The 14,486-nt window shown below is 33.3% G+C and overlaps 1 protein-coding gene across 2 annotated transcripts in view; it reads right to left on the bottom strand.

Moving 5' to 3' along the window:
* The window catches only part of gpc5a (glypican 5a), a 236,929-nt gene that overhangs the window by 106,247 nt on the left and 116,196 nt on the right, over positions 1-14,486 (bottom strand). For both annotated transcript variants that reach the window (XM_058789345.1, XM_058789336.1), the window contains exon 6: positions 10,534-10,654. In XM_058789345.1, the coding sequence (XP_058645328.1) occupies positions 10,534-10,654 (121 nt within the window). The remainder of the gene's footprint in view (positions 1-10,533; positions 10,655-14,486) is intronic.

Genomic DNA, 14,486 nt, shown 5'->3' with positions numbered 1-14,486 from the left:
TAGGTCAACAGGTGGTGATAAATGAGCATCTTGTATGTGTTTAGGAGTCACTGAATCATTGATTCATTAATTGATTCAGTGCCTGAATTCAGAACACTGTAGCATACTACACTATTATTATTATTATTATTATTATTATTATTATTATTACGTTAGAAAGAGTAAGAGTAGAAAACTAGTATGCTATTCTGAATTCAACAAGTGTTTGTTCTCTTCAAAGATTGTTCTCATCTCCGATGACTGGATGGATTCATAGTCTGAAGCAAAAAAATAAATCAGAGTCAATTATATCTGTCAACTCAAATCTGAAGACTGGCTCTGACTTTTGGTTACTAGCGTCAAGTTGTCTGACCGTAAATCAGGGTATAAGTCATGTGGTGCATTCCAGCCTCAAGAAAAAAAAAAAAAAAGTACATTAGTCTTTTGGAACTTATTTGACTGAATATTTAACTGTGCATGAACAGAAACATAGCAACAAGTAAAGTCAGACTTGAAAACTAAGGTCCGTATATACTGCAAAACGGATTATGTGACCTCGTGTTGACGCCACTTAGCCGAGGTGAATGTCTTTGCAAAGCTACTAGTCCTCAGGAGGCGTCTTTGACCAGGGCTGGAGTTAAATCGATGGTTCCACGCAGGGGCAAGAGTCTGAGTCATTCAAATGAGAGAAATTGATTGGTTACCATTTCCATTTCCATATAAATGAGAGCAGTTATCAGCGCGTCCACTTGTCTGAGTTTCCTGACAGCTCTAACTTTGTTGAACTCATTTTTTGGACAGTCTCCAGTCCAGAAGAGAAACCGTGATACATGCACGAAATAATAAATTAGCCAGTTATTATGCGGGAAATTACACTGAGAAGCTGGGAAAACTTTCCATTTGCTTTCAAGGAGTGTGAAAATGGTTTGCTTCTTAGGTCTACAATCTTCAGTGTTTGCACAGAAGTATTGAAAGCACAATTACATGTAAGCTAAATATTTATGGAAGCTTCTGACCAGGAATAATGTTGGAATATAATGACAGAGCGACTGGATAACAACAAAGAGCTCATGTTTTTCCTGACAGACTTCGTCTTTTAGATATATACGGTTATTCTGACATTTACTCTTGTTTGTATTTCAAGAGAAAGAGCATCATGTGTATGATATATATAAACACTTTCAGATTTTCCAGGTTGTTGTATTTGGATTTTTGTATTGTGTACAATGAGCAACAATAAGTATATATATATATGAGTGTGTGTATATGAGTAAGAATAATTATATAAATATTTTTATAATTTTATTATACGAAATTTTACGAAATAGTTTATAATATAAATGATAACACTTATATACTGTATCTGTACATTAGTGGTGGAGATCAGTCACTCTTTCTGGCAAAAAATTAAAGTCTTTATGAGTCACTGACTCATTCATTCATCTGATTCATTCAAAACCAAAATAATTTGCATACTACTCTTACTATTCCTGCCACAGAAAGATATGTTTTATCCATATTTGGCAAAATATACAGTTTTTAATACATTTAATCATTAATGCCAGAAATTCTTTTGAATAAATTCAATGATTCACTTACTTGTTGCCATCCACTGACATAATGCAGCACTAATGTGATGCATAACTAAATGCATGATCTTGACGTTTATAGCATCATGCTCTTAACCAGTTCAGCATCAACATATGCAACAGTACTTCTACGCCACTGTTTATAATACGCTAATGTTATATTTCGTTATATCATAAAATTACAGCTCTGGGTCCATCTAATACAACATCATACTATAACAGAAATAGAGGAACTGATAACTGCTGAATAATTACTGCTCCTCGTGAATGAAATATATGCACTCAGATCCACACAGAATCTCACACATCATCGTTTGGTCCCTCACGGCGCAGTATGAGCTACAGCCATAGGACAGCATGCATGTTTCTGATGCACATATCTAACAGACATAGAGCTGTCGGATCTGCTGCAGTGACACATCACAGATGGTGAGGATCAGGCTGCAATGCCAGCACAGGTCAACTAGACGACCTCATCCTCTGCTCAGCCTGCTGGGAAGTCTGAGCCGCAGATGAGCTGCAAGATGCTAAATTAAGATGCGTTGAAAGATGCAGATCAGACTTGATGCATTCAAGCCCTCCAAGGAATGAGCAACTCCTATATGCATGCATGAAGTTTTCCCGTTTCAAAAATGAAAGGGTTTGCGAGAGAGAATAAGAGGCAGAGCATGAGAGAAAGCGAGACAGTCTCAAAAAGGAACCGAGACACAAAGAAAGAGAAGCAGACAGGCGAGAAGAAATACAGACATATACAGACAGAGAGGGTATGACTTGGATGGTGATTCACTGCAAAATTCAAAAGTAACAACAAAACTGCTGTGTAAAAATATTTTTAAAGGTGAAGCGTGCCATTTATGCACCACTAGTGGTGCAAAACAAAACTGCAGAGGAAAAAAAAATATATATATATATATATATCAAACAGGTTTCCAATCATTTCCACTATTATTATGTTGAACATCCTGTTTCACTTTTCAAATTTGTCATATTAAATAAGTTAAATGCATCCAAGTGAATATTATATCAAAAAAGTTGATTTTTACAAGTTTTCTGAAATGTTACTTTTAAAAATGCTAAATAACTCATTGAACATGCAGTAATGCATTAATTGGCATACATTTGGAGAACACAAATATAGAACAGATATAAACTTGCAACTCGCAAAGGTATGAAAAAATACAATTCTGATTTTGTTTTTTGTTTTTCTCGTAATTGCGCATTTGGATATGTATTCACAAATTGTGATTTTATGTCTCAATTCTGAGTTTATTTCTTGCCATTCTGAATTTACATCTCACAATTCAGACTTTTTCTCAGAATTGAAGTCAGAATTTTGAAATAAAAGGTAACAATTACCATTTATTATTATTATTATTATGTCCTGTAGCAGAAACAAGCTTCCATACAAATTATATAAGAACAAACCCATCTGTAAAAATCTTCAGAATATAGACGGTATAAATATGAAATGGTACTGTGTATGCAAGTGCAACTAAATATAAATGTAAATGTAAATGCATGAGACAAAAAAAAAAAAAAAAACATTCCTAACTTTTCCTAACAAAGCAATTGCACGCTTCTCCTTTAAGAAAGATGCTGGATCTGAAACAGGAAAGTAATTTTTGGATGAAGAAAGCAAAGCATTGGCGCTGAACTGACCCCTCATGGACCAGAGCTAAAGCCCTGCATTGCAAGAACATTTTTGAAGGCTTGAAAAAGAGACCATGGGCATCTTTTCCTGTCTGCAGGCCGAGCTGAAGGAGAGAAGCTCATTAGCCTGATGCTCTGGGCAAACTGAAGCTGCAGGGTGGCTTTCTGCCACAGGCAAGTTGTATTGAAAGCTTCTGTCGGCTTTGGGCCGCTCAGTATCATGGGTAATGGTTAGCCTAGAATATTGACACCATTATCCCACTGCATTCACTCATTGATTCTCTGTGATTCTCCCTGAAGTCTGCCCTGGAGTTTTATCATATTGAAGTTGAAAAAAAAAAGGTAATATAACGTTTTTATTCATTTATTTTTTATTTATCGATACTATATTAATTTTACGGTACTTTGGAGATGTACTATGGTAATACTACAATATTCTTTGAAAAACTCTTGAGTATCACAAATAAAACAATGCTGTTTTTGACCATGGAACCCTTTAAATAATACAGTGGTACAGTGATTGTAATACTGTGGTACTTTAAAATGTACCATGATACTGAAATGGTTTTTACCATGGTATTTTCAAAATACCACGTGGAAGTAAGATGGCATGTTTTAGTAAGTGTTGTTCTAAAGTACTTCTAAAATACTATAGCACTACTATGGTATATGTCCAAAATACCATGGTAGTAACATGGTACTATTTGGCACAGTAAGTACTGTTTGTTAAGTACTGTGGTGATACTATGGTTCAGTGGTATGGTAATACCATGGTATCTTTATTTACCATGGTACCAAAGTTCATATACCATGCTATTTGTATGCTACTCTAAAGTAAAGTACTTATTTCCAAAAAAAAGTATCAATGATATCATGGTAGTACCAGTGTTATTTTGGTATCATTGAGATATACAGTAGTTTTTATATATATATATATATATTTTTTTTTTTTGTATTGTGTGTTATTTGTTATTAAACATATTTCATATTTTTAAAATAATATATTTAAATGAAAAATGTTTATATATTTTATTGTATTATTTAATATTTAATAATGTCAATAATGTTTTTTTTTTTTAATTCAGTGTTACCTTTAGTTATTTTAGTACATCAAGTTAAACTAAACGAACATGTTTCTTTGGCAACTTTTTAAAAAATATTTTTATATATTTAATTATATATACACACATATATATATATATATATATATATATATATATATATATATATATACATACATAACACACACATATATATATATATATATATATATATATATTAGTTTTACTGTAATAACCTTGGGTAGAACCATGTTCAAAATATATCAATATAATAGTTATTTAGGACCGTGGTAGGCCACCTTACTCTTTCCACACCAGTAAATGTCTGATCTGCTGAAGACGACTCATGCTGTTCTCCTGAATGAGTTTTTCTTTCAGTCAAAGGCACAAATTCTAGCACGAGTCTGTAAGTATCCAATTCAACACAATTTAATTCCTAACACCCGATCAAAATGTTCTGCTGACCTGTAATTGGATATCACCACGTTTAAAAAAGTCACTGCGTCGGCCCCTGATCAGTCCATTTTCACAACAGGAGGAGGTTTCTCTGACTTACTCATCAAGGGCCAAATTGCTCTGGACATCGAGTCCCGCTGGATCTGTCAGAGGACCAATGGCTTCAAACTGAGATTACCAGCAAATGTCCTCTCCGTGTTCCAGTTATCATCATCATTAAGAAGTACACTTTGTCATGTTATCAAGATGCGACGGCACCCCGGGCCACAAAATGATTGTGACTCCACACAGAAAGACTGAAGAGAACCTGCTGCAAGCAGTCGTCTGAAGGCCTCCTCTAAAGGTCTCTTTCAATCTCTCTTCCTCTTTGTCCTCCATCAGCACCTCACTACCATCAAGATACGGTGACATGGCCTTGATTATGAGAAGAAATATTACAAGAGACAAGAAAGAGCTGATCCTTAAAGCTGATGTATTTTCAGTCTAACTCCTTAGAGGTGTGCAATTTTCTTTCAATCGTTATTCCAGTTTAATGTATATAAATTGCATATAGAAGTTCCACCCATTTGGATTACACTATGTGTAATACAGTATATATATATATATATATATATATACACATACACATACATACACACACACATTACACAGTGTAATCCCACAGACAATCACACGTTATCCAAACTTTAACTAAAACTATTAAAAGTTAATATACTAAAAAAAAAAAAAAAAAAAAAAAACAACAACACTGGATTAATTACACAGCTTTAAAATAACAGACTTACAACTTAAGGTAATGCATATTGTATATGTCAATAATACATAAATGAAACAAAAATTGTGGCATATTATTTAATTAGTTAAAAATACATAAGATCAAAATAAATTGGATTTATTGAAGATGAATATACAAAACAGTTTATTGTGTAATTAAAACACATTCAGTTTATTAGTGCAACTAAAGAAATCTGACCAGTTTCATTTATGTATGCTGAGAGAAATTAATCACATTAAGTTTATAAGATTGTTTATGTTAAAACTGTGTAATTTAAACGGATGAAAATGTTATATGCAAATCAAATCCTAAATTTAGAATTATAAGCAATCATTTTTGGGCTGGTGGTTGAGAGGTCAGATACTTGTTTTTGCTTCTGTTTTTATGAAATTTATGAAAAGCAAAGCAGGTGATAACACCTTGTACGAAAAGATCAGAACATACTGGACTTCTTCTGATAGATCAAGATCCAACTGTATTTTGTCTTGAAGCACATCCAGCGGGAAGGGAAGAAACACAATCTATTCCAGCAGGCAGGACAGCAGCATCAGGCCAGCGCAGGATGGCAAAACATCATTGATTTGGCCGGCGGGTGGAACAGGGATAGAATAAACGTGAACGTGTTAAGGCTGAAAATGGATTTTTAAATATGTATTCATTGATTTTCTGGTCTCCAAGTGTTCCGCTGTGACGTGTTATTTTGCAAAATGGAGGGATATGAAAAGAAGCATAAACTAATTTGCTTTCAATCGTATTAATTAAAGCAAAACATTCAAGCGTGAGTCAGCGCTTGAGCTTTTACCGTCCTCCAAACTGAGAGTGATGACAATAAAAATCAAATCAACACAGACGTTTGTTCAGGGAATGTCAGTACTTTTGGCTCTGAAGGTTAGACGGTCACGTTTATTCATCCATACAAAAGTGGAGTTTTCCATTTACAGCTTTTAAGAAATTACTGAGAATTACACGCAGAAAAACACAAATGATATTCATAATAAAAAGTAAATGCAAATACATTTGCATTTATGCATTTGGCAGATGCTGGTATCCAGCAATTTGCATTGTATTCAAGGTGTATAATTTATCAGAACATGCATTTTCCAGGATTCAAATTCGTGACCTTGGTGTTGCTGACGCTAGCAATGCTAGGGTCACGGGTTCAATTCCCAGGGAATGCATGAACTGAACTAATGTACAGCATGCAACGTGGTTCACTTCGAATGAGAGCATCTGCCAAATGCAAATGTAAGTATTTGAGATTGACTGCAAAAATGAGCTTACACTTCAACAAAGAAATACTAGTTTTTCTTTTGAATTCACTTTGAAAGGAATAGTTTACCCTACAATAGACATTTGTTGAAAATGTACTCACCGTCAGGTCATCCAAGATGTAGATGAGTTTGCTTCTTCATCAGAGAAATGTAGCATTGTATCACTTGCTCACCAACGGATCCTCTGCAGTGAATGGGTGCCGTCAGAATGAGAGTCAAACAGCTGATAAAAACATCACAACAATCCACAAGTAATCCACACCACTCCAGTCCATCAGTTAACGTCTTGTGAAGTGAAATGCTGCGTGTTTGTACAACTTCATCATTAAGTCGTTCATATATAAATATGAGTACTCCATCCATAGTAACACTTCCTCCAGTGAAAAAGTCATCTCATCTGAATCAGGAGAGAAATATGCACAAATCAATTACCGTTTACAAGGCAAAAGAGTCCAAAAAAGCTCTAAACAAATATGTGGGTGAATTTTGATGTGAGAGACAACAGGAGACAAACTTTTTCACTGAAGAAAGCAATAATATGGATTATGGTATTTTAGCTTGAAACAAATTTGAAGTAAAAACGTCTTAATGATGGATTTGTTTCTTACAATCATGCAGCTTTTGTCTTCACAAGACATTTACTGACGGACTGGAGTGGTGTGGTGTGGATTACTTGTGGATTATTGTGATGTTTTTATCAGCTGTTTGGACTCTCATTCTGACGGCACCCATTCACTGCAGAGGATCCATTGCTGAACAAGTGATGGAATGCTACATTTCTCCAAATCTGATGAAGAAACAAACTGAGGGCCTGAGGGTGAGAACATTTTCAGCAAATTTTCATTTTTGGGTGAATTATTCCTTTAACTTGAGAGCAAAATGATATGTCTGTCTGAAAAATGCATCAACATTAAGTGAGTTTATGCTTAAAAGAAATGTGAATGATTTTTGTTCAAGTTCTCTTTTCTGGCGTGTTTGTCGTCCAGTGCGTCTCATAAAACAGGCTGCTTTGAAATCCTATGACAGATTACAGTAATAGGTAATACGAGGGATGACATTTCTAAAATAAACAGCTACATAAATCGCTCATAATGCAACACGGCATGTGTGTTACTCTCTTCATGAGCAACACACCATCCATCTGCAGCACTTTTGTAAGAAATACGTTTAAAACACCAATAGCGTGATTGCAACCACAGTACACATATTTTACTGTGATTATGGTTACTGTGCTTATTATGAGCATAATGATATTAACGATCATGGTATTCTGTTTACTTGAGCTCCAGCTTAATCACAGTACATGCTTGCTAATGATAAAATGTTTTTATTAGTGGGGAAAAAATATTTAATTAAAGTGATAGTTTGTTTCACAGAAATCAAAGCTTGATCTAGCTCAGGACTGTTTTGGTTATCATAACCCTATACGGTAGGCTATTTTAAGACATTATGTTTTGAATAAAATAGTTTATCCAAAGCATCTCATCACTTACCTTTATTTTGATTCTTATCACTTACAAAAGGAGATGTTAGGCAGAATGATGTGTTACTTTTCCATGTAGCTAATTAAATGGTGAGAGAGTGTCTCTGTCTGTCATCTCATTTTGTGTGCCAAATACATCTATTTGTATAATGAATCGGTAACACTTTAACTAATGTTAACAAATGATACCTTATTGTAATGTATTAACATGAATGAACAATACATTTATTAAATTCATGTATTAATCTTTGCTAATGTTGGTTAATAAAAATACAGTTGTTCATCATTAGTTCATGTTAGTTCACAGTGCATTTACCAATGTTAAAAAACACAACTTGTGATTTTTATAAATGCATTAGTAAATGCTGAAATGAACATTAACCAAGATTAATAAATGCTGTAGAAGTATTGTTCATTCTTAGTTCATGTTAACCAATGAACCTTATTGTAGTGTTACCAATTAATTGTATAATAATTGTAATTACATAATATGCTTTTCTAAAGCTGAATTGACCTTTATGTTAGAATATGTATAACTTAATATTTTAACTAATTGCAAAAGCTGAATAATCAATCAAAGTCTACTGATTAATCAGTGAAATAATCAACGATTAGTCGATTAATCGTTCGATTAATCGATTATCAAAATAATCGTTTGTTGCAGCCCTACTGTACAGCGCAACATACATTCACATCAGTGTTAACTCTGCAGAAGACTCTACTCTCACGGGACACAGCAGTTATTCGCAGTCACAAAAGTACATTATTTGCATTTGCTTTAAAGCCTTTCACATGCTATTCTGGCATGCACTTTGTCTCAGCACGGACACCCGAAGCGCGCGCACACTAAAAAGCTTGTGAACAGTGCCTTAATTATAACTGGACTAAATTATATTTTGCGCTAATACTGTCAAAACACACAAAGTTTACATATAGACTAAGTTGGTTATGTCTAAAATGAAAGTAAACAGTTGAGAGAAAAACGGATGCATGCCTGTATATTAGATGCATGCAGGTCTTAAAGGGACATAACTATGCTGCTGACTATCATTAAAGGGTTAGTTCACCCTAAAATTTAATTTGTCATTATTTACTCACTTTGTCCCAAACTTGTATTAATTTCTTTCTTGTGCTGAACACAATAGAGGATATTTTGAAGAAAGTGGGTAACTAAACAGTTTCTGGTCTCCACTGACTTTGATAGTTGGGAACCAGCAACTGTTTGGTTACCCACATTCTTCAAAATAACATTTATGTTCAAAAGAAGAAAAAACTCATTCGTGTTTAAAACAACTTGATAGTGAGTAAATGATGGTATAAACATTATGACAGACATTTTTGGATGAACTATTCCTTTAATTAATAAAACAACAAAATACAACAAGAAAAATTACTCACTACTCTTGACTGAAAAACTTTAAAACAGTTGCTTTAATAGGAATCAATCTATATAGTGTTTTCTTTTGTATTTGTAATGTGTATCTTTGTTCTTATTTTTGAATAACAAAGATAAAATAATGACAAAGATTTTTATCTTCACCCACTTTGGCCTAAATATCAACCATTCTTTTTTTATATTTTGTTACCTTGAAAGGCTTTGTCTTTGTAACAGGGAAATTAGTTTGGCTGTACTGCTCAGACAACTTACAAAATAGTAAAACCAACTTGACAAAGAATCGTGATATTAAAAAAAAAAAAAAAAGTGATATGATATTTTTGCCATATCACCCACCCCTAACTAAAAATAAATCAACTAAAACTAAAAACGCAATAAAAATATACACCGAAAAATTTTATTATTTGAATGATTAAAAAAGAAAAAGAAAAACGAAATTACTAAGGCTTTTAATAAAATGAAAGATGAAAACAAATATAAAATAAATATATAGAAATATACAGAAAATTTTAAAATAAAATCAATTTAAAATATGAACAAAAACTATAATAGCATATTGATGATAGTAATATATATATATATATTTATTTATATTTCTGTCATGACAACTCTCGGAGGGATTGGCATGGTAATGTACGCGACAATGATAATGTATTTGGCCTTTGGCGGAATAGATCTGTTGCCGCTGTGGCAGAACAAGTTCAGAGACTTACACACACAACATACAGTTTCATACACGCATGAGCAGAGCTAATGAGATCTGCTCTGATCTGCTGGCATGAAAACACAGCAACTCATGAAACAGGACTGCGTGGACATCAAGGAGCTCGTTGCATTGTTTGATTTGACTGTATTTTTCCTGGCCAGGCTCACCTGATTGATGTGCTTCAGTTTATCAATGACTTGACTGATCACCGGGTCGGCCTCCTTCACTTTGACTTCTGGGTTTTCAGCCTGGGCTTTAATGCCGTTGCCAACCACTCGGAGAGTGTAGCTGTAAAGACAAAAAAAGGGTGAAGAATGAGAGACGGTTGTTCGTGGTGAGTGGGTGTTGTTTCTTTGGATTCCTCTCCAATTTTTCAGTGCAAAGGCGATTGAAGCTTTGTTGTTGGCTTGATGAGGAAGGCCTTACATGAACCGACTACATTTATCAGCGCAACAAAGAGAGAGGCGTAAAGAATCCCTGAAAAACCCACAAGGGCCTGAAATGGGACGAATAACTCAAGCCACACTAAAAAGCGATAGGACTCCAGGCTGAGAGACAGATTGGGGTTTATGTGGGGCAGAATGGATGTGTGCTGCGATGGGCCGCAGATAAGACGCACTAGTGCAGAGAAAGCGCTGCTGACAAATGACATGAAATATTACAATTCTTTATGGGTGAATTCGTTTTACACCACTGGTAAAATCAGCCCGTCCTGTTGAGACTCACCTTGAGAAGGACACGTAAAAAGTAAAGTCTTCAAACAGTGAGAGAAAATATATGAATTAGTAGGAAAATGAGCAGTGGGCTCAGGTAAGCGACTTTATTTACAGGCAATAAAAATGTCTTCACGGAACTGAAAAACTCTTCACAAATGCTTATAAGAAACCGGGCCTGAGCTTTTTAAATAAGCATAGTAAAGCCCATAAAGTGAACATTTTTAGTTGTAGTGTCAATTCTGATGAGTATTATTTAGGTTATAAATGGCATAATTATAATATGACAAGCCATTTCAAATTAAGAATATGAAATCATATATTTATTGTATTACATTTATTAGCATTACAAAAACAAACTATACAACAACAATAATAATAATAGTATTATAATTATTGCTATTATTATTATAAAATTAAATTATATATGTGTGTGATATTACATTTAAAAACATTATAATAAAGACTTACACAATTAATAATAATTATTATTATTATTATTATTGTTGTTGTTAAATTATATGGATGTGATATTATATTTAATAACATTATAACAAATAATAATATTATTATTATTATTATTATTGTTGTTGTTGTTATTATTGTTATACTGTTGTTAATTTTATTATTACTACCATTATTATTGTTATTATGATCATTATTATTAATATAAACAGTATATATGATATATAATATATAACAAAATATCTTCATATTAGATTTAATACCATTATTAAATGTAACATTATATAAACATACTTAATACAATGTAACATTACATTATTATAATTATTGTTATTATTATTATCATTATTATTTGCTAATATATTACTTAGAATATCATAATATACTAACATTCTTACTATCAGATGTAATTTTGAGCAGCTATTATTGTAAAGCCAAATACGACTGTAAAACCTAAACTTTTTATTTTAATTTTTTGTCATTACATTTATAGTCCCAGTAAACCATAAAAAGAGCTTTATTAGCATATTTTTTAATTATGATTTGATTGAAATCTGACAGCTCCAACAAAAACATACCATGGTAATGCTATGATATTCCTTAAAATACACATTCCTTGTAAATACTACTGTTTATGAATATGATATCAGTACAGTAGCCAATATCAAAGTACCATGAAACCTGTTAGTACCTGTTTTGTAAGAGAGTCAGGAAATAAAGGACGCAAATAAAACATGCATCTCATGTCACGCTAAGCCTCAAGTCTCATCCTCGCATCGCACATGAGCATGTAGTTTCACCGCGGCGTGTGTCTGAACGGTTGATGCGAGACAAAAGCGCTGAGCGTCTCTCTGCTGCTTTGATTCTAGCTGAAGGCATGAGAGGTGTGTGTTCCCTCGCTCAGAGCCGTCACGTTCCACACACTCATCTGAATACGACTCGAACCCGCGGCAGCACTCCAGAGGAAGACGCTCACTTCAGTGGAATGCAAATGCTCCAGAAATACAGCGTTAAGTCTCGCTGTGGGTTTTGTGCTCTTGAGGCTTGGAGACAAATTGATTTAGGGGCTCGAATGGAAAAATTCAGGACTGAAATAAAACAACAAAAACTAAATACTGACTTCTCAATCTTTCCTTTGAAAAACCAGTCTCTTCATAAAAAATTTAAAAATGATGTCAGCTTACAGCTCATTATTAGCTTAAAATTAGTGATAGAAGGTAAAACGAATACAGTGGTTATGGCATTTACAATCACTCAGAACACCTTAGCAACCGCATAGAAACACACTAAAATCACATCACAATTGTATAGCAATGTGATGAAATCTCAGTCAAAGAATGAAAAACAAACACCTCATAAATAAATAAATAAAATAACTAGTATTTTTATAAGTCAAATATACTGTCAGACTCTAAATCACTGCTCAGACACTTTGGGATTTTATAATATTTTTAACATTTTGGTAGTTTTTTTTTTTTTTTTTTTTGAGGGCCCTACACACATGGTAGGTCCCTATTTTTTCCGCAATGTGGACAGAATCGGGACAGGATCGTGGAATCCAGTCATAAAAATGGAATTGACTATATAATGTGGAATGTCATTTTGGGTGAATTAATTAAAGGGTCATTACACTTAAATGAAAACGCAACATGGACTAGTGTCTATGACTATTAGGCTGCAAAAATACCATTTAAATATGAATCCAGCATGTTCTGCGTGTCTCTGTGTGAATGAATGGCGCAGTTTTGAATGGCCCAAACACAAATGCTTAAGCGTGCGTGATGCTCACTGTGTTTTTAGCCTCTGCCGCCTCAATATATGAGGACATGAACACATAAACAATCTCTAGAACTGCTCTGAGAGTCACTTCGTGAGCATTTTTCTGTTTATTTCGAGTAAAATTATTGTCATATCATATACAAACAGAAACTTAAAGGTTTTCAAAGCAACCCCTCAAAATAAATGTTTGGTTAAACTTGAACAAACTGTGACATAAATATATTACTTAATGTAATGATAGTACTATACTGCTAATAAAATTATTATTAAAACATTATTTTTAAACTAATATTTACCAGAAAAAAAAAACATTTAACAGAAATAATTAATTACAAAATATAAATATACAACACATTATGTCAGGAATTTTTATTTATTTATTTATTTAATAAAATCAACTAATTAGAGATTATTAATATTGAATGAAACCATTAAAATGGAATCCAGACAATTTACAGAAAATGGAATTTGGTAAAAATAAATAAATAAATAAAAAATAATAATTAAATAAATTAATAAAAAAATGTATTAAATTAATTAATTAAAAAACAAATAAAAATACAACTAATTTTGAGAAAAAAAATAAAACATTTAATAGGGCCTTAAACATTTAACAGTTAAAACGGTTAAAAAATTGCTTTTGGGTTGCTTTGACCCACCGGATTTCCGGTAGACGTATGTGTTGCGTTCTTTAACGTTCCACCTGGAAACAAAGATGTTGTGATGCCAAACCCCCTCAGGAAAGAAGAAAGCCGTCATGTTTACAACTGTGACGACGAGCGCTTATCAGGATCAACTAAATGCTCGATTTTCAAAAGTATGTGAAAGATTTTAAGTTTGCGGCATAGAATCTTTAAAATACATCCGAGAGTTTTACACAGTTTTATTTTGGCGACATTTCCACGCCCCGAAACGTGACGATGATTGGAAAATGAACTGTGATTGGTTGTTTGACATGTCGGTCAAACGGCCTCATTGCCAATAAAAGCTGCCATGGATTCCAGACCCTCAGCCGTCACTCTGAAGGTCTGGCTACGCGAGACTAGGGTGCATTTAACCCAGCATTTTTTAGAGTTTAATTAAAAAGTTTCATGATTTCAATTAATTAGGTATGCTTTTTGATGAATAAAATTTTATTTAAATAGAGTCTAGAAAAAATAATT

The sequence above is a fragment of the Onychostoma macrolepis genome, chromosome 01 (assembly GCF_012432095.1).
Source record: "Onychostoma macrolepis isolate SWU-2019 chromosome 01, ASM1243209v1, whole genome shotgun sequence".
NCBI lineage: Eukaryota > Metazoa > Chordata > Actinopteri > Cypriniformes > Cyprinidae > Onychostoma > Onychostoma macrolepis.
The sequence above is the reverse complement of the archived record's forward strand: the minus strand, read 5'-3'. Positions and strand labels throughout refer to the sequence as shown.